Genomic DNA, 24,671 nt, shown 5'->3' with positions numbered 1-24,671 from the left:
TCGTACATCTCTGAATCAGGCCTTATGTGTCGTTCCGGAACGGCTTATCGGACCAGACGACATTGAAAGTTTTCCCTCGCACCTCTATAAACTTGAGATGTCTGCACTTCCTAAGTGCCCGATATCCCATTGAATTGAATTCCGTCAGAGTTTACTATGTAAAAATACAGTATATATTGCAGCAAGAGAAGTTGGAGAAAGAATCACTGTCCAGAAGGCGAAAAAAAATTATTTTTCTATATTATATGCTTCAAGTAAACAAAGCGTATAACTCAATAATGGCATAGCTAGCCTTACTGAAAAGTTACAATGTAAAATATTACTAAGCTAAAAACTACTGTTACTGCTAAATAATGTCTAGAATAAACACTTAGATACCTCATTTAAAACGCCTTTGTTTGATGTTTTGGCACGCTTTGAATCAGGAACATCATTGTTATCTGAAAGAGCCCTTTTCCTTTCGTAGCCACCTTCATAAGAGAGAATAAAATGTTGCGGATATAAAACTGCAGAAATAACCATTGCTAAAATTCTAAATATATAGGCTGTGCGTATTATTTAAAAGAAATTAAAAAACAAAAAAAATTGGCCTATTGAAAACAAAACATATCTACTGCTATTTAGATCAATTTAAAATTAATTTATTAACACAACCGTCTGTAAAAGTAGTAGCCAAAAAGGAACTGTAGAGCCAAAACAGATTAAACTAGGGCTGACTAGTGATTAGATATGATCATCCAATTGTGTTAACCTACTAGATAGTCCGTGTGTCTGACATTGCAAGAATTGGGAGGAGGTAATTAATTCCATAGCCTTCAGTCATGTATAAATTAGTTCCCGGTAGCACTTTGGCCATAGTGTGGAAAATGCTGTATATGTAATCAAATGGAGATTTTCCTACTATTAAAAGGGTGTACACTTGGGACTAAATTTTTATTGAATTTCAACAAAAGGATTACAAGGATACAGCAAAGAACTTCTACAGCATTATCCCACATACAGAACTATACAGAGACAGAAAATGTCTGAAAAATAATTACATGTTGTTAACATCAGCATTACAAAACCAATACAAAACAACATAATGATCATGCAAAAAAAAAAAAAACAACGCTGGGTTTCTAGTAAAGTAAAAGGGACAATAAATAGTTTGTCTGTTTTGGTGGTATTTCTATATAATATAGGGGAAAGATACAATGATCTGCGATGGCCACGAGCTACTTTCCAAAAACCATTGACATCGCTAACTTTTGTCTGGTAAAACTTACCCATGTTAACTCTTTTTCTTCGAATCTTAGGGTCCACAGGGAGACAATGGGGGTGTAGGTGGGACTAGGAGGACCGAACACCAACAGCAAAGCTTTTCAATCCCAGGATGCTCCGGTCCTTCTCCCTATACCCTGTCCACAACCTGAGAGCAACTCAGTTTTGATTAACAAGCCCAAGGCAGGAGCAGGATAGCAGAGCAGGAAGACCGGTACACTGAAGAATCACACTCTCACACACAGAAGGAAACAAGTGACCAAGAGAAAAACAAAACAAAACATAGAAGCCTAGTGCGCCAGGGCTGGTGCCCTGTGGACCCTATGAACTTCGTAGAAATATAGTTAACAATGGTAAGTTTTACCATAACTCTCCTTTTCTTCTTTGGGGCCCATAGGGTTGCACAGGGAGACAATGGACATTTCAAGGGCGCTCCTGAACAGAGAGGAGATCCCTGCAGGAAGCATCCTGAGAGGCAAATGTATCAAAGGCAGAGAACCTAAGAAAGGTGTGGACAGAAGACCACATATCCGCCTTGCATAGTTGTTCAGCAGAGGCGCCACGCCGGGCTGCCCACGAGGGACCCAGAGAGCGAGTAGAATGAGCAGATACTGTAGCTGGCACAGGAAGGCCAGCCTACACGTAAGCCTGTGAGACAAGTCATGCGAATCCATCTGGCCAGAGTCTGTTTGTTAGCTGGCCATCCTTTCTTATGGAATTCATATAAGATGAAGAGGCAGTCTGATTTCCTGATGGAACTAGTGCGGTCCACGTAGATCTTTATAGCACGGACCACATGCAAAGAGGTCTGGTTATTGAAAGGCCAGAACCACAATTTCTTCTTTAATGTGAGAAACCACTTTGGGAAGGAAGCCTGGGCGCCTTCTAAGAACAGCCCTGTCCTGATGAAAGATTAAAGAGGGGGAACTACATGAAAGCTCCCCTAAATCAGATAGCCGGGCAGATGCGATAGCCGGAAGAAAGAGTCTTCGCAGTGAGCCACTTGACATCCACTGATTCCAAGAGTTTGAGTGGAGGCTCCTGAAGTGTGTGGAGAACCACTGACAAATCCCACGGGGCCACATGAGGCAAAAGGTCGAAGTACCAATGGCATCTGGGCCAAGCTGGAGCCACCAACAGGACTCTGCCCCCTTCCTGTTTGAATTTCCGAAGAACAGATATTGGAGGAAAGAGGTACACCAACTGGAAGGTCCACCTCACAGATAATGTTTCCACGAAGGCGCGGTGGGGTCCCTTCTCCTGGCTCCATACACTGGAAGTTTGTGGTTGTGTTTTGAGGCCATGAGATCCACATCTGGTAGAACCAATTTTTCACCAGAAGCTGAAAGACTTATGGGTGTAGAGACCACTCTGCTGCATGCATGTCGTGACGGCTGAGGAAATCCACTTCCCAATTGAGAAATTCTTGGATGAACACTGCGGAGACGGCTGGGAGATGGTCCATGTGAGAATGCGGGACACTTCTGCCATTGCTGCCCGACTGAGTGCCTCCTTGGTGATTGAGGTAGGCCACTGCCGTGGCGTTGTCGGACTGTACTTGTACTGGCCTGCTCTGAAGGATATCCCAAGCCACAGTGAGAGCTCTGTAGATGGCTTGGAGTTCTAGGACGTTGATTGGCAAGACCGTAGTGTCCAGCGGTCCTGGAAGGAGTACTGGCCGGTCACTGCGCCCCACCCCTGGAGGCTTGTGTCCATGGTTACGAATACCCAGTCCGGGATCCAAAAAGGGGCGTCCCTTGTTCAAGTGGGACGTCTGTAGCCACCAGGCAAGGGAAAGGCAAACCTCCGGGGAGAGACTCATCATCTGGGATCTGAGCAAATGAGGCAGCCTGTTTCACCTGTAGAGTATCAGGTTTTATAGGGGCCTGGAGTGAAACTGAGTGAACTCCACCATGTCAAAGGTTGGCACCATGGATCCCAGAGTCTGCATTGCAGAGTGAATTGACACTCGGCAACTGTGTAGTAGTCTGCTCACACGGTGCTGTAATACCGATATATTTTCAGTCGTTAGGAAGATTCTCCTGAACCTTAGGCAGGGTACACACCTGAACAATTTGTAATCGTTCCGATTTCCTATCCAATTTCCCTTGAAGGCAGAACTTCCTAAATTGAGCGTACACACTGTCCAATTTCGCATAAGATTTGACAATTTGTTGAATCGTCAAATCGAATGCGCTGTATAGTGTACAGTGGGCTGATCGTCTGGTTGTCCGTACACTGTGCGATTGGCACCTTATCGTATGCTTTATCTTATGATTGTCTGTGCAGCACAGACAATCATAAGACGTCACATACGACCAGCAAGAGCACGCAATTGTACGTACACACTCTGCGATTTACACGATTCATCGTTCCAATTACCTTAATCGTGCCGATATCGTTCTGGTGTGTATGCACCCTGAGAGTCTAGGGGGGCTCCCAGATGTACCATTCTTTGAGAAGGTGTCAATGAAGATTTTTTTCAGTTGATCAGCCAACCGTGCATTTGTAGAAAGGCAATAGTTATCTGTATTGGCGGTGAAGAATTTTTGGGGAGCTGGCAAACAGCAAGAGATCGTCTAAATATGGGAGCAGTCTGATCCCTTGATGACTAAGATAGGCCGCAATAATTGCCATGCTCTTGGTAAAGACCCAAGGAGCCGTTGAAGGGCCAAAAGGCAGAGCCTGAAATTGGTAATGTTGCTGTAGAATAGCAAATCGGAGATACTGTTGATGAGAAGGTGCTATAGGTACATGTAGGTAAGTGTCCTGAATGTCCAGAGACACCATAAAGTCCCCAGGCTCCAGGATAATAGAGCAGAGGATTTCCATACCAAACCTGGGCACCCTGATAAACTTGTTCAGCGACTTGAGGTTGAGGATAGGCCGAGAGCAGTTGGACTTCTGAACTAAGAAAAGGGTAGAATAATAGCCCTTCCCTCGCTCCCTCGCTGTGCGGATGGGACCGGAATTATTATTCCTGAGAGCAGTAAGGGCTGAAAGGCCTTTTGGAGCAGCAGGGCCTTGCGTGGGTCCGATGGAGGGCCTGTGCAGAAGAACTGCTGGGGTGGTTGCCTCAGGAAGTATAGGGCATATTCGTGGGAGACCATTTTGCTTTCCCAAGGCGTCTGTTGTGGTCTGACGCCAGAACTGGGTGGATTGAAGAAGTCGGCCTCCCAACCTGGGAGCCCCCAGGGAGAGGCCCACCCAGTCAGGCTGAAGGCTTGTCCTCAGATTTTGGTAGGTGGACATCTAGTAGCCCAGGTCTGTTTGGTCCTAGGCTTGGAAGCTTTAGTTGATGCATGATACCTTGAAACAGGACTGACCTGTAGCTTTTCCTTGAGGACGAAAAGACTGAAAGGATGACATCCGAGGCTTTGCATTATATGCAGAGGGCAGGAACGCCATCTTGGAAGCTGCCAAGGTAGTAGCTATTTTGGCCAATTATGGGCCAAACAGGATATCCCCTGAATAAGGCAGAGATTCCAAAGCCTTTTTATAGTCCGCATCTGCCTGCCATGAGCATAGACAAACAATATGGCGGGCTACTACAGAAGTGGCAGATGCCTTGGAGGCTAGGAGTGCCGTATCCATAGCTACTTCACCCAAACAGGAGGCTGCATCTCTAATGTGAGATATGTAGGACAGCTAATCCCTCGAAGCATCAGAAGGAAATGTCTCTTCTAGGGCCTCTGTCCAACTCTCAATGGCCTTAGCCACCCAGGCAGTAGCCCTAGCAGGACGAGGTAGCAGTTTTGACCAGACGTGTCACGTGGGAATCCACTGCTGGGGGAACTTCCCATGTAGTTCAATCAGTATCGGGAAGAGGGTAAAAGGAACAAACTCTTAAGCAGCTTATATCTTTTTCTGGGCATATTCCATGCCTCACTGATATGATCAGATAGCTGATCAGAGTGAGTAAAATTGCGTTCTGTGGTTTAAAGGATGGCTGTTTTGTCTTAGGAGCAGGTTCTGTCTCTTCTATTTGAAGAACAGATATTACAGCTTTTATAAGTGCAGGTATGTTCAATTTAGAGTGGGGTTCCTCATCTTCCGAAGAGGAGTCAGAGTGAGAGAGGTCTGCATCTTCTGCCTCCCCAGATGATAAATCAGTATCTGATAGTTGGGTAGACTAGGAAGATAACACAGCATGCTTAGTAGGTTTACTAGGTAAGGGTCTCTCTTTTTGAGGCATTTGCTGAAAAGCTGTATAGGTATTCGCCAGACTCTGCACTGCGGTAGAAAGTATGTCTACCCATGGGGGAGGCAAAGGATATGCAGAGAGTACCTGCTGTGGCCATCTCATAGGGGAAACTACCACAGGGACAGTTAGATGGTCCGCAATTTATGCCAGCACTTGTGAAAAAGTAGTCCAGGGTGGGACCTGAGCAGAGGAGGTCGGGGCTGACTGGCCCAGGGCAGTATAACACGATGCACAAAGACCATCCTGAATGAGGTCCTCTGAATTAAAGCCTGCTGAACAGGACTTACAAGACACCAGAGTGAGAGGAGTATGCTGCTTGTCAAGTCTTGCCTCTGCTAGACATAGCTGCAAGAATAATGTAACACACAATCTGGTGCAGTGAGCAACCCCGCTGTATGTGTAATATGGCACAGTGTACTGAGCAACAGCGATATATAGTATGTGATAGCCCTCACAAATATATGGAGATGTGAGGTACAATGAACCCCCTATAGCTTTAGTGTGCCAGGGTTACAGTAGAAAAAAGGGAAAGGTATAAGCTGACAGTCATATGAAAAAGAAAACAAGACAGCAGCGCTAGCATAAGTCACATACAATGCCGAATATACAATATAACTGCAGTGGGCACTAAAATCAACTACACAAACCGCAGTGGCTGGTAGGCTATAGCGCTGTATAACCTGGTCCTTGGGAGAGGAGTACAGGGAGACTGGACCTAGCGTTCCCGGAGACCTGAATGAAGAAAATGGCTGCCGTGAGTCTCAGAGGGGACGGAGGGTGGGAGGAGCAGCTCAGGGAGCAGCAAGACCGCAGTGCAGTGGCGCCCTGAGCTGGGGGCGGGGCAGCAGGGAGAGCGCCTTTTCCCCTATGCTGACTTTAACCACTGGGTCCCCTGGCCTTACAAATGCCCTGCGCCAGTGCTTGTAATGCCCTGGTGGGCTAGTGGAGTCCTGATGAACCTGTGTCCACATCAGCGCCTCCGATCTGTCTCCCAAGACCGGAGGTAAGATTGCGCAAAGACGCAGGTCGCTGCGAGCGGGGATCCACCTTACCTGTCCCCTGGATTCCGAGCTGCAGTATGGGGTCCGGGGAGCATAGTTAGCTAGGTCCCCCTCAGAGCTCCGCTGAAAGTACCTAGTTGAGGGCTGGTGTCACGGAGCCGCGGAGGGGTCATGGAGCAGCAGTGCAGACGTCCAAAGGACTGTCTCGTGCTGCTGCTCATTAGTAGATTATATAAAACTAAAATTAAAAAAATAAGCTCCCCTGTTAAAACGGTGTGCCCGCTCCTGCCGGACACCAACGAAACGGAGTTGCCCTCAGGCTGTGTGTGAGGTATAGGGGGAAGTACCAAAGCATCTTGGGATTGAAATGCTTTGGTGTTGGTGTCCGGTCCCACCTACACCCCCATTGGCGCCCTATATTGAAGAAGAAATTAGTAATATTTGGCTATCATTATAAATGATGATGGGCACAGCTTAATGTTGCGGCGGCTGATCGTAGTGAATTAAATCCCACCCATAAAAGGTCTGATAGCTAGCAAAAACAAATACAAAGTAATTCAGTGTCCACAACGATGACCCAAATTATTCAACTTATTCTTTAATTTGGCCAAAACCAGCTCATAGAGCAACCATCTTTTATAATTTATGCAGCTGAACCAATATGGACAGACCGCGTGTCTGTTACAAATATGAAAAGCAAATTTATTTATATATTTTTAACTGGTCGGCCCAGTAAATATTCAGCTGGACCTAAAGAGAATGAAAACAGAAAGAATTTCTGAAACAATTTAGAAAGAGGGTACTAATATGGAATAATGTTTGACAGTGGAAGAATGAAGGAAATAATCTTACATCAAAGGAAACAGATGCAGATGTGCCTCTTTTTAAATAAGTGTCCTATCATATACACCGGCCTTTCAAAAATTTCTTTTGGGCTTCTCAAGCCATGGAATGATGCATAACAGAACCTGCATTATGTACAAAGGAATACTGTAAGGAGGGAGAAAACTTATGGTATAGATGTAACGATACTGGATCAGAACCTCTATACACTCCTTCCTATACCTTCTAATATCCTGCCTATACCTTCTAAGGATGACGCTAATTTGCGTACGCAGTCATACAGTAAATAAAGACTTCAGACCTGGAATCTGTGGTTCCAACGCACAAAGTATTATTAAAGTAAAAGTACAGTCAATTACACGCTATTGATCCAGACACAATTTGGCGCAAAGGAATTATAAAGACCCAAGTACAGTACACTTCTGGACCAGATGTTAGGCATCAGCGCTTCTGGACCAGATGTTAGGCATCAGCAAGAAACCCCTCGTCAATCAGCATTCAGCACGAAGACTAAAACCCAGTGTTGGAGCACACATTTTTATACCCCCCAGGAATAGACAAAACAATAGAGAAGTTTGTTGCTGATGCCATTGGTTCCCAAGGGGGATGCATCTGTTACAGAGCGTTTAACAGGCTGATTCAAATAGACCCAACCCAGCCTCCAACAACTGGGGGTCTCTGGTTTCCCGCCTCATGCAAAATCCTAACAGTTGTCCATATCATATACATTTTGTTGCTTGAAGTCTCTGCGGTCCATAAGTTGAGAATGCATGATGCGATCTCCACACCGACGATACCGGAATACTGTGGAAAGAGTACGCATCAGTACAAAACCAAACACGGCTTATTTATCATGTATAAAACCTTAGTTACCAAATAATCTTTATTTCATAGCATTTATACTAAATGAACAAACTTAAATCTTATACCTTAAAGCTTATGGAACCTTGTATGTGGATATGTAATGTGTGAGTATGCGGGGTTTGATATAAAGACGCTAGTTAACTTGGGACAGATGCGTGCGCATTTAGCTAATAATCAGCGTTTTCATTCAGGGTCTTATGCATTCGCTAATATGCGACTAGTTAACAGCGAAATTGTGCATATTATTGTGTATATGGGAAATGGTGAAAGATGCAATCGCATGGTGCCAATAGTAATATCGCCATATGTACTTAAATGCGAGTTTATCTAAAATGGCGCTTGGGCGGCCATTCGCAAAATGGCGTCTTGCGATCTCATTTTCAAGATGGCGTCTTGCGGCCAGTCGCAAGATGGCGTCGCTGCGATTCAATTTTAAACTGATCTTGTCTCAGCCAATAATCCAGCTTCGACAGTCCACCCTTTGATAGCGAACAACATGCTATCACAATCTGATTTTAAAATATAATTTAGGCTTACATTTATATACTATTTAGTGTTCTTATGGGATGGCACAAGGTGGTTCTTAATCCATCAATAATGTGTCTCTGAGTGGGGATATAAAACTACTATTATACGCACACCGCGGATCTTGGAAGATCATGTGAAAAGTGTGGGAATGCACCATTCTTATAAAAGCAGTCTTGAAGGGGAATTTAGACTTTACATTATCTGAGGTGTTTTAAAAATAAAATTTCAATAATACATTCTATGCATGTCTAAATATATGTATACCAAGCATTTCAACATGTGTGAGGGTCATAACTTCTGGGGCTACTCTTCCCAGGTAACACAGTAACAGTACTAAGATTGGTCAGACACTCCCCTGATTGGCATTGCGCTCCTCCTGATTCCACTCCATCAGCACTGCCATCAGCTCCCATTTCCTCAATCGGTCCTTCATCACAGAAACTGAGTATCCCCAAACAGATCATCACGACAGAAACTCTGGAAAAAACAGAACTAGGATGACCACAGCAGCCCACTCCATTGCTGGAAGCACTGATCTACACATTTCTTTAGCTCAGATATCTCACCGTCACCTTTTTAATCCTCCCGGCACAAGCTCGCAATCGACAGGTCCACGTTATCGGCCTTGTCTCCGCCTTGTATCTCCACCGGTTGGTTAATCTCCCTATAGTGAGTGGAATGGACCCACGTATCTTCCCCGGCCACCCTTTGAGGATGTGGTATCGTCAGATACGGACCTTTCCACCGATCAAACTACCTGAGCTAAAAAAAAATTGGATCATAACAAATTCTCCAGGTTTGACATCATGACAGTTTGCATTAGACATGTTAGTTAATAACACTTTCAATTTCTATTTTTCTCATTCATCTTCGTGAGACCCTGTATAGTAACCTCATTATCATATTTTCACATGAGGCTGCCTGTTTCAACAGTATCTCAAAAGGGGGGGCAAATAAAGGAAAAGACAGTCTGGGATAATCTTAGTGTTATTACCCATCACCTTACACATGTTCTCGGAAACGTCACCTGTAAAATAAGTCCCCCTATCATTTTTTTTTTCTTTAAATAATTCTAGGGATATAGTATCTGCATACAGGTTCCTGCACTTAAATCTTGTTATTAATAGCTACTGCTCTAAATAATGCCTGAGCCACTGGGTTGGATAGTATTCCGAGTATTCGACCTTAGCCTGGCATGGCTGCCGTTTATCCTTAGCAACCTTGTGTCCTGTGTGTGAGATAAAGCACAACAGTTTAATATAATTTAAACATGACCTAAATACAACAATAAACATCTTTTGAACGGGGTGGATGAAAGGATTGTTGTGGGAGTTGAGCAAGAGGAAAAGATGGTGGGTATGGGTAAGGATATGGAGGATAAGGGTATGGTGGGAGGTATGAAATTTGTGGGTAGCATGAGACCTGTGGTTGTGTACGATATGTGGGGTAAGGATGTGTTTGCTGTGGTGTGGGATTGGTGAGGACGTGTAACTGTTCAGGTGCAAGTGCGTGTATAGGTGCAGGTGTCTCTACTGGCTGTGGTGTTACCGTCATTCCTTCCAGAGCTTGGATACTGACAGCCATTAGTTTTTCGCTCTGGGTCTCTCTCTTCTTTGAGATGTTTTTATCATGTTCTATGGCAGATTCTATGTGTGTATCTATTGTGACTCCCCTCCAGCCAGGTTGTGAGGTCTGAACCCGAGTCTTTAAGTTGTCTTTCAGACCGTCCATGAGTATCGTGACTATAATTCCCCTGTCGTGAGTGCTATCTTTAATATCTTCTAACCCAGTGTACTGGGTGATAGCCTGCAGAGCCCGGTCACAATAATCTTCGGCAAATTCACTCTCCTTTTGCTTAATTGTGAAAATTTTGTTCCAGTTAACTACTACTGGAAAATATATACCCAATTGAGTTATGATGCGGGAAATATTATCTTGATTTTTACTTGGTCTGTTAAGGGAATGTCACCATCCAATACACAATCTGTGATAAATTTTGTCACGTCGGTATTGCGTGGTAGAGAGGCCCTTAACACCACACGCCAAACTTTATTAGTTGGTTCATGTGAACTATCCAAATTTCTCAAAAATCTTTGACATTTGGCTAGTTCCTTTTTGGGATCGGGGAAATAATTTATGATGGAATTTAGTTCTGCTCTTGTCCAAGGACAATGCATTACTACTTCCCTCGTGGGCACTACACCGTTCGCATCTGCATTTCCATTCGGAACGGTTATTGTCCGAATGGGATGCAGACCGGTAGCGCTGCTACATTTGACCTTGTTACCTGGCTGGGAGTTTAATCTGTTGCTGCTACGTATGGTATTAACAACTTCCTCTACGGGTGCAGAGTGTGTTAGCACTTCCCTTGCTGTTACCGATGAAGATGGCAGCACCACTCGTGATTGTGGTGATGCAGTATCTATCATTTGCACAGCATGGGAAATGGCAGACATTACAATAGGCTCATCATCCACATCATAAACATTTTCTTTATGGTTGCTTAAGAGAGGGTACAAATTGCTTGTTACATTTTTAGTAACTGTACTTGCACCTACATCCACATAAGGTGGGGGAGGTGAGCGTGAACTGCTGGCAATACTCTCCACAACGCTACCTTACCACACGTGCGCGCCATTTTGCGGCTCGCCCGTATTGCAATTCAGCGTCGCGGATGTATTCTCTGGCAATGCGCTCACAACGCTAGTTTGCGTCACTTGCGTATTTTTAAGCCACACATCTCCTTCATGCTGCCACAACTTTAAACATTCATATTATTTAACTTTTTTCTCTCGGGAGCGCATCAGACTGATGTGATCCCGGACATTATCTAGTACAGTTTTATCAAAACTACCAATTCTGGAAAATGGACTAACACTCTTCTTCGTCATATTAAACCATAAATCACAATACCTGGTTGCATTGGCACCGTACTTAATATGCATAATATGCCGTGCCGACCCAAGTGGCGCTTCCAACAGCAGCAAATCATTTAACATCTCTACCGATTGCTTGGTCCACATCCTGGGAGAACCCTAAGTTTTTCAATAAAGATTTAAATTGGTGAAAGACAATCTAGATACTCTCACTTACCTACGGAAGAAATTTCCAGATACCCCCGCTCACCTACGGAAGAAATTTCTAGATGCCCCCGCTCACCTACGGAAGAAATTTCTAGATGCCCCCGCTCACCTATTATCTCTCAGCTCACAATCACAAGTTTCCTAGTGCGGCTCAACTACAATGCTCAAACAACCCAACCTAATTATTGAACACTGCAGTCACACTGAGAGCCGGTCCCTAACAAACTATACACCTGCTCTGTGTACTGAAAGGTAAGCTGCTTACCGAGCGGCTTGCACCTAGCCCTTAAAGGTCATACGGTACCTCTAACTGTAGGGAACAAGTTACCCCTACCAACAAATACTCACAACAAATACTCACTGTTGCACACTTTTTCCTGCGCAGAAAAATACAAGTTAACCCAGATATTGATAACAATTGAAAAATGTAAACCTCAACGGCTTTATTTAAACACGTGGCAGTACAACCGGAAGTACGTATACGCTATTGTGCGACCAGTCGCATTCACAATAATGCGACTACCACACAACCGTATGACAACTTTTTAGCTGCATACACAAAAGCGCGTCTTTGCTGTGCGCAAAACTGCGACTCAGCCGCGTACTCCATACTGCGGGACCCCTTTAAACGTTAGGTTCTATCAACAAAGGAAAACAAACTTTTTCCTCTCCTGTCCCTGGATTCTAGTCAGCTTCCTTGGCTCACACTGAAACGGATAGCGATCTTTCAGCACAAAGCGGTTGCAGGTAAACCCTGCATGTGGCCACTCCACCCTTTGCTAAGATATCGATAGCCGTATGTACCGTGTGAGTAGGTAAGTGACTTCACTACGAGCCCCCAACTAACGATACTGGATCAGAACCTCTATACACTCCATCCTATACCTTCTAATATCTTGCCTATACCGTCTAAGGATGACGCTAATTTGCGTATGCAGTCATACAGTAAAAGACTTCAAACCTGGAATCTGTGGTTCCAACGCACAAAGTATTATTCAAGTAAAAGTACAGTCAATTACACGCTATTGATCCAGACACAATTTGGCGCAAAGGAATTATACAGACCCAAGTATAGTATACATACGCAGCGCTTCTGGACCACATGTTAGGCATCAGCAAGAAACCCCTCGTCAATCAGCATTCAGCACGAAGACTAAAACCCAGTGTTGGAGCACACATTTTTATACCCCCCAGGAATAGACAAAACAATAGAGAAGTTTGTTGCTGATGCCATTGGTTCCCAAGGGGGATGCATCTGTTACAGAGCGTTTATCAGGCTGATTCAAATAGACCCAACCCAGCCTCCAACAACTGGGGGTCTCTGGTTTCCCGCCTCATGCAAAATCCTAACAGTTGTCCAAATCATATACATTTTGTTGCCTGAAGTCTCTGCTGTCCATAAGTTGAGAATGCGATCTCCACACCGACGATACCGGAATACTGTGGAAAGAGTACGCATCAGTACAAAACCAAACACGGCTTATTTATCATGTATAAAACCTTAGTTACCAAATAATCTTTATTTCATAGCATTTATACTAAATGAACAAACTTAAATCTTATACCTTAAAGCTTATGGAACCTTGTATGTGGATATGTAATGTGTGAGTATGCGGGGTTTGATATAAGGACGCTAGTTAACTTGGGACAGATGCGTGCGCATTTAGCTAATAATCAGCGTTTTCATTCAGGGTCTTATGCATTCGCTAATATGCGACTAGTTAACAGCGCAATTGTGCGTATTAATGTGTATATGGGAAATGGTGAAAGATGCAATCGCATGGTGCTAATAGTAATATCGCTATATGTACTTAAATGTGAGTTTATCTAAAATGGCGCTTGGGCGGCCATTCGCAAAATGGCATCCTGCGATCTCATTTTCAAGATGGCGTCTTGTGGCCAGTCGCAAGATGGCATCGCTGCGATTCAATTTTAAACTGATCTTGTCTCAGCCAATAATCCAGCTTCGACAGATGGTACATATTTCAGGAGAAAATCATTCTGTATCCAAAGACATAGTGCTGGGGTGGCTAACTCAAAGGGAAGTCCATCCCATGCTGAGCCAACTGGGGCAGGTAACACATCATACAAGGTAAACCTAAAGTGTGACCTGCCCAGCCTGACAACCTTGTTCCGGATACCACTTCTGCAGCAGAAATGCCTTTATCGTCCCTCTACTTCACAGGTTCATAAACTCAATCCTCAAGACCCCAAACAGTGCATGTGTTTCAGGTCTCGTCACAGAACCACAAGTGAAATAATTAGCTCCAGCTGAAGATCTTTTAAAACCGTGTCGGTGAGTAATGCATACACCTGTGCACCTGGTGGGTGACCTGGAAAAAGTGAAATGTTTGGGGGTCCCGAGGACAGAGTTTGAGAGCCACTGCTCTACATCAATGTCAACATATCCAAGTGGATCTCCTTAGTATTTAAGGTATCGCCATTCACTCCTATCACACTGCCTTGATAAAGAGCTACTGTATATGCTCAAAATGCATTGGTGGCTGTTAACAGGATTTTTTATTTTTTTTTAAACTTGACTTGTGGAGCCTGACCCAGAGCTTTGACACTGAACTAGGTAAGAGGTTCCGGAGCCTCCACATGTACAGTGCATCCGGAAAGTATTCACAGCTCTTAATTTTTTCCACATTTTGTTATGTTACAGCCTTATTCCAAAATGGAATAAATTCATTTTTGTCCTCAAAACTCTACACACAATACCCCATAATGACAACGTGTAAAAAGTAATTTTAAGATTTTTGTAAATTTAATTAAAAAAAAAAAAAAAAACTAAGAAATCACATGTACATAAGTATTCACAGCCTTTGCTCAATACTTTGTTGATGCACCTTTGGCAGCAATTACAGCCTCAAGTCTTTTTGAATATGATGCCACAAGCTTGGCACACCTATCTTTGGCAGTTTTGCCCATTCCTCTTGCAGCACCTCTCAAGTTCCATCAGGTTGGATGGGAAGTGTCGGTGCACAGCCATTTTCAGATCTCTCCATGTTCAATCAGATTCAAGTCTGGGCTCTGGCTATGCCACTCAAGGACATTCACAGAGTTGTCCTGAAGCCACTCCTTTGATATCTTGGCTGTGTGCTTAGGGTCGTGGTCCTGCTGAAAGATGAACTGTCACCCCAGTCTGAGGTCAAGAGCGCTCTGGAGCAGGTTTTCATCCAGGATGTCTCTGTACATTGCTGCATTCATCTTTCCCTCTATCCTGACTAGTCTCCCAGTTCCTGCCGCTGAAAAACATCCCCACAGCATGATGCTGCCACCACCATGCTTCACTGTAGGGATGGTATTGGCCTGGTGATGAGCGGTGCCTGGTTTCCTCCAAACATAACGCCTGGCATTCACGCCAAAGAGTTCAATCTATGTCTCATCAGACCAGAGAATTTTGTTTCTCGTGGTCTGAGAATCCTTCAGGTGCATTTTGGCAAACTCCAGGCTGGCTGCCATGTGCTTTTTACTTGGCTTCCGTCTGGCCACTCTACCATACAGGCCTGATTGGTGGATAGCTGCAGAGATGGTTGTCCTTCTGGAAGGTTCTCCTCTCTCCACAGAGGAATGCTGTAGCTCTGACAGTGTGACTATCGGGTTCTTGGTCACCTCCCTGACTAGGGCCCTTCTCCCACGATCGCTCAGTTTAGACGGCCGGCCAACTCTAGGAAGAGTCCTGGTGGTTCCGAACTTCTTCCATTTATGGATGATGGAGACCACTGTGCTCATTGGGACCTTCAAAGCAGCAGATATTTTTCTGTACCCTTCTCCAGATTTGTACCTTGAGACAATTCTGTCTTGGGAGGTCTACAGACAACTCCTTGGACTTCATGCATGGTTTGTGCTCTGGCATGCATGGTCAAGTGTAGGACCTTATATAGACAGGTGTTTGCCTTTCAAAATCATGTCCAAACAACTGAATTTACCACAGGTAGACCCCAATTAAGCTGTAGGAACATCTCAAGGATGATCAGTAGAAACAGTATGCACCCGAGCTCAATTTTGAGCTTCATGGCAAAGGCTGTGAATACTTATGTACATGTGATTTCTTTCTTTCTTTTTTTTTAATTAAATTTGCAAAAATCTTAAATAAAACTTTTTACACGCTGTCATTACGGGGTATTGTGTGTAGAATGTTGAGGACAAAAATTAATTTATTCCATTTTGGAATAAAGCTGTAACATAACAAAATGTGGAAAAAGTGAAGCGCTGTGAATACTTTCCGAATGCACTGCACATTCTTCCTGGTCATAGGAATCTGGTAAAGCCTCCAATCTTGTACCATTGTGACATGCTTTTATGTTGTTTTATAACATAATTTTATTAAGAAATAAATTTATTGGAACGTATTGCACCATGTTTGGCTATGCTTTTGTTTTTTCCATGTTTTTGAATACTGAAACTTTTGGTGTATAAAAACATCAGGTGATGTGAAAACTTCTACAGAAAGGCAAGTGATTTTTTTTCCTATTTATCACATTCACTTTTTTGTTGGCTACCACTGTGGTGGGAGTTGCACACTGCAGGCTAGCGCCTTAGTACATATTATTTATTCAATTATTGGGTATAACCAGAGTGAGTTACAGGCTGCTTTTATATCCTGTAGAAGCGCTATAAGGCTTTTCTCTCCCTTTTCATCATACTACAGATCCATATGACTCAGGCTGCGACACATCATAAGATTTGTCCACATTAAGGGGTGCGTGGTGTGTGTAACTCCAGCCTTAAATCTATTGCCAACTAATATGCCAGGAAGGCACAGATCTAATGGCTGCACTCCTCAAAAAGGAATATTTGTGTCAACCCCATATTTTTGAATCAATATTTCCACATTATCCAGATTAAATATTTCTAGGCAATTCTTCAATTTCTACAGATTGATAACTATATGCATTTTTCATTATACTTGAAGAATCAATTTCTGGAGGCCTAGTTCTTTTAACTTCATGTCACAAATGTAAAAAAAAAACCCTTTGTTTTACCTTGAAACTAATTTCAGCTTTAAATCTAGCGACTATATCACCAGAGTTGTCCTAGGACCAGCAGATCACAGTTTATTACATTTGGGCCCCTGTCTTACATAAAGATCCTTCCTTATTAGCAAATGAGCACTTTGTTCATTAAATTATTCAGGAGGCTGACGCCTTCCTCTGTTCTGATAACTGCACTTGGTACAAAAAACTTCAATTTTAACCTTTCTGTTTCTGCTGAAAATTTAACTATTTTTGTACAAAGTGCAGTTATCAGACCAGATTTCATTTTATTTAGACTTCTTACCCATCTTGTTTCCCATAGTTTGTATAAGAATACACTGGTGCATTACCCTTGAGGTATCTAAGTATGTAATGTCTTTCCACTTTGGCAAACTTAATTTCATAGTTTATAGTTAGGGGTCTGGCTCGCACCAGAACTTCCAGGTTTGCATAAGTGGAAGGCACTTGTTTATGATACCGCTGACCATGAGCGATATTTATATACATGTAGAAATGCTATACACAAGTACCAGCAAATTTGGGATCGCTGGATAAGGCCTTCACCTGGGACAATGAGCGCTTTCAATTTCTATGAGGCTGTGGGTTCTATGACCGGATGGCTTCAGTCCGACTCCCGATTACAGATCGGGGTTTCGATCCCCACTGGATCTTGGGTATCAGTGATTCCCGCTTATTGTCACTGATTCTGCCCACTGCACCGTGGGCGTGTAACGATGCTGCCACCACCAAGCTCCTTCTATCGGCATTCCGAACTGCTTCTGCTGCGTTGACTAGCTGCGGCCACACCCCCTGATTGGTGTTGGCTGATTCCTCCTGATCCCTCGCAATGGACCAGGCTCTGCACTGTAGCCAGCAGAGGGCTTGAACTTGGAGACGTGGAGCTCCACCCAGAACAGCCAGTGAAAGGAATAGCGTTTGGCGCAATTCTGTTGGTCGCAGGATTGAGATGCAATTGTAGTTGGCAAAGTTGTTTATTGCTCAAAGTCTTGAAAAAGACTCGTCCTTCAGATTGAAAGGGTACATCAGCATACAGAAATCTTGCAGTTCTTCTCCACAAAGGATATACAGGGTTGTACAATTTTCACAGGCACGAAGCCTTCTTTTATGCCACTCCAATACACATTACCACAGGGGGTAAGTTTTCCCTGTGGTATAAAAACCAATCACCTTAAGTGCATGACCTGTGCGTGTGCAGGCCACATGCACATTTAACATTGTCCCCTATGAACAGTGGGGAATGGTCACTGCCCTGTGCCTAAGCACACCTGGTGTTTTAGTCGCCACCCAGGAGTCGGCTCGTCTAGGGCCAGGGAGCTTTCCCTCCAAAACAGACTTCCAGGAATCTGCTAAGGGACCAAGCCTGCCATCTCTGCCTGAATCTGAGCTTCAGAGATGGGCAAGCAGGGTCCCCAGGTAGGCTTTCCTGGCCACGGAAGAGATACTCTTTTGGAGCTCCCTGAACACCATTAGCTGGCTGTACTAGCCAGCTTCCTATTCCACTTGAAGCATGAGGCTGCATAGGAGAACATTTTATTTCTTCTGGAAGGGGCTGGGGGATCCAGCAGCACACAGAGGACTCTGGATCCCCTGGCCGTCCAGAGAATCACAGGTAAGTGCATTTCACTTTTAATTATACATTTACCATACATGCATTTAATATATACATTTTATTTCACATTATGTACCTAGGTGTGTTTTTTATACTGTGCCCAGAGCTCAACGCTAGGCTTTACTAAACCAACCCAGTCCCCAGCATAGGGCTCTCACAGCTCTGCAGCCTTGGACCATGCCCTGGCTGCAGCAGCTTTACTTTTGCTCAGCTGCTGCTTCCAGGGAGCGTGCTCTCCCTGTCCCTCGGCGTGCAAGCATCTAGGCCCTGTAGCCAAGGGACTCAGACCCGGCTGCAGTGGCTCGCTGTACACTCCGCTGCCTGGCCACAGGAAACAGCCAGCACAGAGTGACTGGCAGTAATCCATGGAGTGCTGGGGGCACCGGGAGCTAAGCTCCTGGTCCCCAGCCTTTTGTACCTCCTAGCCTTGCACCGCCGCACGGGAGGGGGCGGCTTACCCGGACTTCCACCGAGAGTGCAGCACTCAGCCTGGCTGCCTTTTAATGCTGAACGCCAGGAGCTAAGCTCCCGGGCACAGCAGTCACCACCACACAGTCCAGGCCATGCTGCACCTGGCCCTCCTCCATGCTGTGGTATCAGGAGCTAGCACTCCTGACCCCCAGCGTGCGGTCCCCGTGCCTTGCAGTCCGGGACGCTCGTCCTGGCTGCAGTGGCTTCCTGATGCCCGGGAGTGCTGGAGGACCAGGAGCTGTGCTCCCGGTCCCCAGCGGTCGGCACCCAGCCCAGGACTTAGTCCTGGCTGCAGGGGCAGCCTCCACCAGGTCCGCCATCGCCGCTCTGTTGGAGCTTACCTAGCGCCGTTGATACAATTAAAACGTGGCACATATCGCCCTCAATACAATTAATTATGGCGAATAGTGCCCATTGTTCATTTAAAAATGGAGATGCTGCATGGGGTGGTTATAATCCCTTCAGTGCCGTGGCCGCCATTACCACGTGTGGCCAGCCTCCGGCCACACTTCTTCCCCCCCCCCCTCAGGCGGGCCACAAGAGGGCCATGTCCCAACGAATTGGCTTCTGGTCCCTCAGTCTCTTGGGGGTTAAGAGAAGCTACCTGGGAGGCTTTGGCTCCGGCCTAGACAGTTCATCCATTTTACAGTGGGATTATCCATGTCGGTGCACAATGTCCAAATAGTCGCACTGAAGTCCAAGGCTCCACCACAACAGTCTGTCAGTTGCTTCAAAGGTAGGTTGCAAACACTTGATAGGTGGGTGGTCATTTACCTCTGTGGAGGGCCAGTTGCACACATAGTGTCGGAGTTGGTTCAATGCCCAACAGTTTCCACCTACTGTGTTCCAATTGTGGCATACCCCACCTCCCACCGTAGCAGTATCCTGCTCAAACAAGCCACAGGGTCCCCTTGCCCATATGGCCCCTCCTGGCTCTGTACTGCTCCCAGTCCGTGCAATGACAAATTAGTTCATACCACAATGTCCTGGTCCTGAATATGCAACATCTGCACTGGAGCTAGTACCAGAGCCTCCTTCAAAGACTGGAATGCCAACTCACAAGCGGGTATCCAGTCCTCTGACTTGTGAAGTCCCTCCCTAGTCAACTCTGTAAGAAATGTCACTACAGCACTAAAGTCAGGGACAAATCGTCCGTAGGGCCTTACAGTTTCTAAGGTCAGTACCTGTCTTGGGGTTGTGGTCCAGAGACAGTTTCTGGTTGCCTCTGCCTCTACTGGTTTGGGCCTACCCTTGTCTCCTCCCACTCTATACCCTGGGCACTGCACCTCTGTCATTTCCATCTGGGATCTGTCTGCACTAACTGTCAGACCTGCCCTTCCATCCTCCTCCAACGACCTATGATTAGGGGAACCTACCCTGTCACGTAGGCCTTCTCTCACCACCTTGTCCGCTACCTGTTCCACAGTGATGAAGGAGGGATCACCAGCCTCTGAACCCCATGTGGCGTTAGACTGCGTGTCTTCCCCGATCTACTTGGCACAAGCAGGGGACCTTGCTCCCTAACTGGCCAATCCCCTTCTACCTTCCTGGCTACCCTGTATCTTAGCAGTTCCCACCAGGTCACACTCACTGCCGCCATCCCTGAAAGGCCACTGCCAGCGTGGCACGATATGCTTTCCAGAGATGGGTCACCAAGCCGAGCTTCACTGAACTCCTGCCAGTCAGTCCTGAGGTCAATCAAAGGGAAGTCAGTGTGGTCACTCATACTCACCGCCGGAGTTGGCAAACCACTAGGAACAGGAGCATCACTGGGCACCCCCACAGGATCCAATGAGCCAGAACCAACATCTTCTGAGTTACTAGGGGACGTAGGCACACCAGAGGCATAAGGCATGCTGGATAGATGTGCTGATTTAGCCGCTGTAATCTTTTCCTCTGGGCTGGTTGATGCTGTGGTAAGCTGCGCTGGCAGTCATCTAGCCGCTGTGGGCTTTTTCCTCTGGCTGGGCTGCTCTGGTGTAGTTGATGTAGACTGTGACCTGGAAACTTGACTTCGGGCGATGGCGTCAGCAAACATGGTAACGATTCCACCACCAAGATCATTCCCCAGGATCACATCGGTTGGAAGGCCATTCATGATGGCAACATCCCTCAACTCTAGGCCAGCTCCCCAGTCCTGGTAGACTCTCGCCACAGGTACCCCTCGCTCCATTCCACCTACCACGGTCACTTTGGCAGTGCGACATGGCAGTACTGCAGCAGGATCAATAAGGTAGGGGCCCACAATAATTGATTGAGGCCGCAGAGTCTCTTAATCCTTGTCCCTGCAGGGACCCTACTTGGACCGTCTGCAGGTGCCGCCACATATTTTGGGGTAGCCTCTTGGCCATGCAGGCGACTCTCTCCGTAAAGTCCACCTGATTCTCGCCACACTTCATTGGACTGACTATAGTAGGAACAGTATCTTTGGACTCACCTCCCCGGGTTAGACAAGCAAGCCGGACTCCAGCACTCGGATTTGGGGCATGAGTCTGGAGTGCTTGGGGTGTGGGACAGTTCATCCTCAGATGTTTGGATTTTCACACAGCTGTAGCACTTCTTGTCCAGTTGGGGCCTCGGTGGTCTCTGATTATTTTGCAGGGGCAGTTGCTGGCCAAGAGCACCCGGGTTGGAGGATGCCCGCTTTGGGGCGTGATGAGCAGAAGAGGGGTGTTCCCTTGGTTGTACAGTCCATTGGGGTCGGCTGCTGGTCGGGCGCTTCTGCCCTTCTGGCCGAATGGTAACATATTTGTCTGCTACCTGGGCAGCCATCTTCACGCTGGGTGGCTCCCTGTCTAGCATCCACTCCTTCACCTCTGGGGCACACCTGTGGTAGAACTGCTCTTGACACAGCAGATCAATCAGTGCATCCCAGGTAGTGGCACCAGACCCCTTCACCCACTTCACCACGTACTGCCTCAGCTAGGTGGCGGAATGCTCACGGGTGCTGTTAGGGTTCTTGGGCAAGTCCCGGAATTTTTACCTGTAGGACTCAGGAGTGACAAAGTGTCGCTGTAGGAGGGCCCTTACGACTTCATCATAATCACCACAGTCCTTGGTGGCCACTCCTCGATAGGCCTCCAGGTCCTCCGTGCAGTTTGGGCACTAGGTGTCTGACCCACTTCTGCTTGCGTAAATCGTGTAGTTTACAAGTCCTTTCAAATACTTGCAAGTGTCCATCAATGTCCCCATCAGTGTCTGCAAACTTGGCAAACTGTATACGATCTGATCACGGTACAGCAGTCTGCAATGGTGCTCGGGGTACCACGCCCAGTGGTGCCCGCTCGCCATGCCACATCCGAATGACGAGCATGCATTCCTACTACGTTGCCCTTTCACCCAATTCCACTAGCCGATCCGCTAGGGTAGCCATTCCGCCCCTCTGGGACGTTTGGATTCCTTGCTTGGGAATGCTGAGAAACAGAACTGCTGCGAGAGGGGGCAGAACTTGTTTCTCTAACCACGTCCATGTGTCCGTTGTTACGCCGTCCGCACTTTCCACCTCCGCCTGGGGCAACTCCGTTCCGCTGTAATCAGCCATCCTGCGCGTTCTCCTGAACTGCAGTTACTCCTCTCCTGAGTAACTCAGCTTCTCTCGTCAGGTGACCGAAAAGCCGCCTGGGAATATCCCATCGTTATGCCACCTATATCTATGACCGGATGGCTTCAGCCCGACTCCCGATCACAGGTTCTAATCCCCGTAACCAATGAGGTGCCATGCCCTGCACACCATTACACACTTGCTCTAAAATTTTGCTAACATGTACTTAGTTTACTTACCATTGTTAAATTCTGAAATGACTGTTGTGACTTTAGACCTAATATATCTATTATGATATATACATAATTATGATGCCTAAGTTCTAAGTGAAGCCCATTTACTTTTCAATAAACAACCCTTTACTCCCCCCCCCCAAAAAAATACAATGTCACTAGTCTAACTCTCCACAATACAGTACACCATTTGAAAATACCTAACTCATCGGCTTACCTTGGACAGCTGTACTGTATTTCAGCGTTTTGGGATCAGGCTCAACACTGTTTTCAGATACCGCTGCCTCCAAGAGCAAGGACCAGTAAACTGTCTGGCTCTTACCCAATGACGCAGTGGTGTGCACATGGACAGAGCTCCACCTTATATTAAAGAGTGGTTTTTTTTTTTAAGTTTACAACCACACCTACTCCTGGAGGCAGCAAAGTGGTGCTACCTGTGTAGCCAGGCTGTCCTCAGCTAACTGCATCAGATGGTGTGTCATCTATAAAAGGTCCCTGCACTACAGAAAACACACAAACCACTACCTGACTTGCATATACTAAGAGACAGGAAAGAGACACAAGGAATAAAAGGAGTCTGGGGCAGTTACTAGCTGTCTTTACCCAACTTATAAAGGAAGCTACACATTGTAAGGGAAAAAACTGTCCACCCTAGGGAGCCTAAAGTGTATTTTTCTGGTGCCTGAAGACACAGAGAGCCTAATTCAGAGGTGGATGCAAAGCCGATGTTGGCAGAGTTGAGAGAGATTATTTGCTACTGCGTATGCAAAAAGATTCTGCAGACCTCCACAATGTATGCGTTACCCTGAGTGTTCACACAAAGGCACTGTTCAATACGGAATCACTGGCATTATGAACTGCGATACAAAAACATGGGGGTCCCTGGGAGACGATTGGGAGGAAACCTAAAGTGTTCACAAAAAAAAAAAAAAAAAAGAAGTGTCTGTCTCAGGGATGTGTTATTGTAGTCTTGGGGATATGTCTATGGAAAAGGCTGCACTCTCAGTCATAGAGCCGCAGCCACAGATGCCATGTTTATACGGAGTTGAGAAGAAGACACTGCGTCTGCCATAGGCCGGCGCAAGTGTTGATGGTGAATGCAATAATGGAGTGTTTGGAGGGGATTGCACTTTCCGGCGCTCGCTAGTACACAATGTGACGGCTGAAACTAGAATTTGCATATCACCGCGCTGCGACTCTACTGAAAAATTGCAACCGTGGCTGCAATAGCATCCATCTCTGAATCAGGCCCAGTGTCTCCCATCTCCATACGATGTAAAGGATAAGAGTTGAACACGCAACACAATTTTTTCACTGGGATTACTATAAAAACTTCTCCATAACATAATTTAGACGAGTGGAGTATGGGATGCCGGCGCTCAGCAGTGTTAGGATCCCAACACCTGTCGGTCGGTATCCTAACCCTCACCCCTCAGTGCCTAAACCTAACCGCCCCTCCTTGTGCCTAAACCTAACCTCCTCATCTCTGCTCCTTAATAAAGCTAACCCTCCCTCCTTAGTGCCTATCCCTCCCCCTAACCCTGCTACTTACCTTCAGGATGCCGGAAGTCGGGATTTCAGCGCTGGTATTCTAAGCACTGGCATCCCATGTGCCGCGATATTGACTGTATCCCATTTAGACTCATATATCCTAGCTGAACTTGGGTTTACTATTTGGAGGAGGCTTGCTACCCCCTAGAACTCTAAACCATGTTCCGCCCCGATGCCATCACCCACTCCTTAACCTGCCGCTCTTATCTTCATCGTCTTTATGTGTGAGGCCGCTTGTTAAAATCAAAATCGCTGTACTTATGATAAATTGTGAAGTGGTGGGAAAAAAAAATCAATCAAAAAATTAAATATGTGCCACCTCAAACCATGACAAGCTACCACAATTACACTGGTAAACTCTGATAAAGGTCTGGACATTTCTTACTAGTACAGGTCCTCTTAAAGAGTACACACTTATGCATTCTCCATCAGCATTTAACCATTTATAATTATCTACCAAGATGACATATTAATTAATAC

The 24,671-nt window shown here is 45.8% G+C and overlaps 1 protein-coding gene across 1 annotated transcript in view; it reads right to left on the bottom strand.

The window, feature by feature from the left end:
• ATF7IP2 (activating transcription factor 7 interacting protein 2) overlaps positions 1-24,671 on the bottom strand; it is a 132,953-nt gene that overhangs the window by 42,785 nt on the left and 65,497 nt on the right. The window contains exon 3 of the mRNA XM_088466764.1: positions 379-470. Coding sequence (XP_088322890.1) covers positions 379-470 — 92 coding nt within the window. The remainder of the gene's footprint in view (positions 1-378; positions 471-24,671) is intronic.

Source organism: Taudactylus pleione, unplaced genomic scaffold, assembly GCF_031769625.1.
Source record: "Taudactylus pleione unplaced genomic scaffold, aTauple2 ptg000066l, whole genome shotgun sequence".
Lineage (NCBI taxonomy): Eukaryota > Metazoa > Chordata > Amphibia > Anura > Myobatrachidae > Taudactylus > Taudactylus pleione.
Note: the sequence above shows the minus strand (reverse complement) of the source record. Positions and strands in the feature narration are given on the sequence as shown.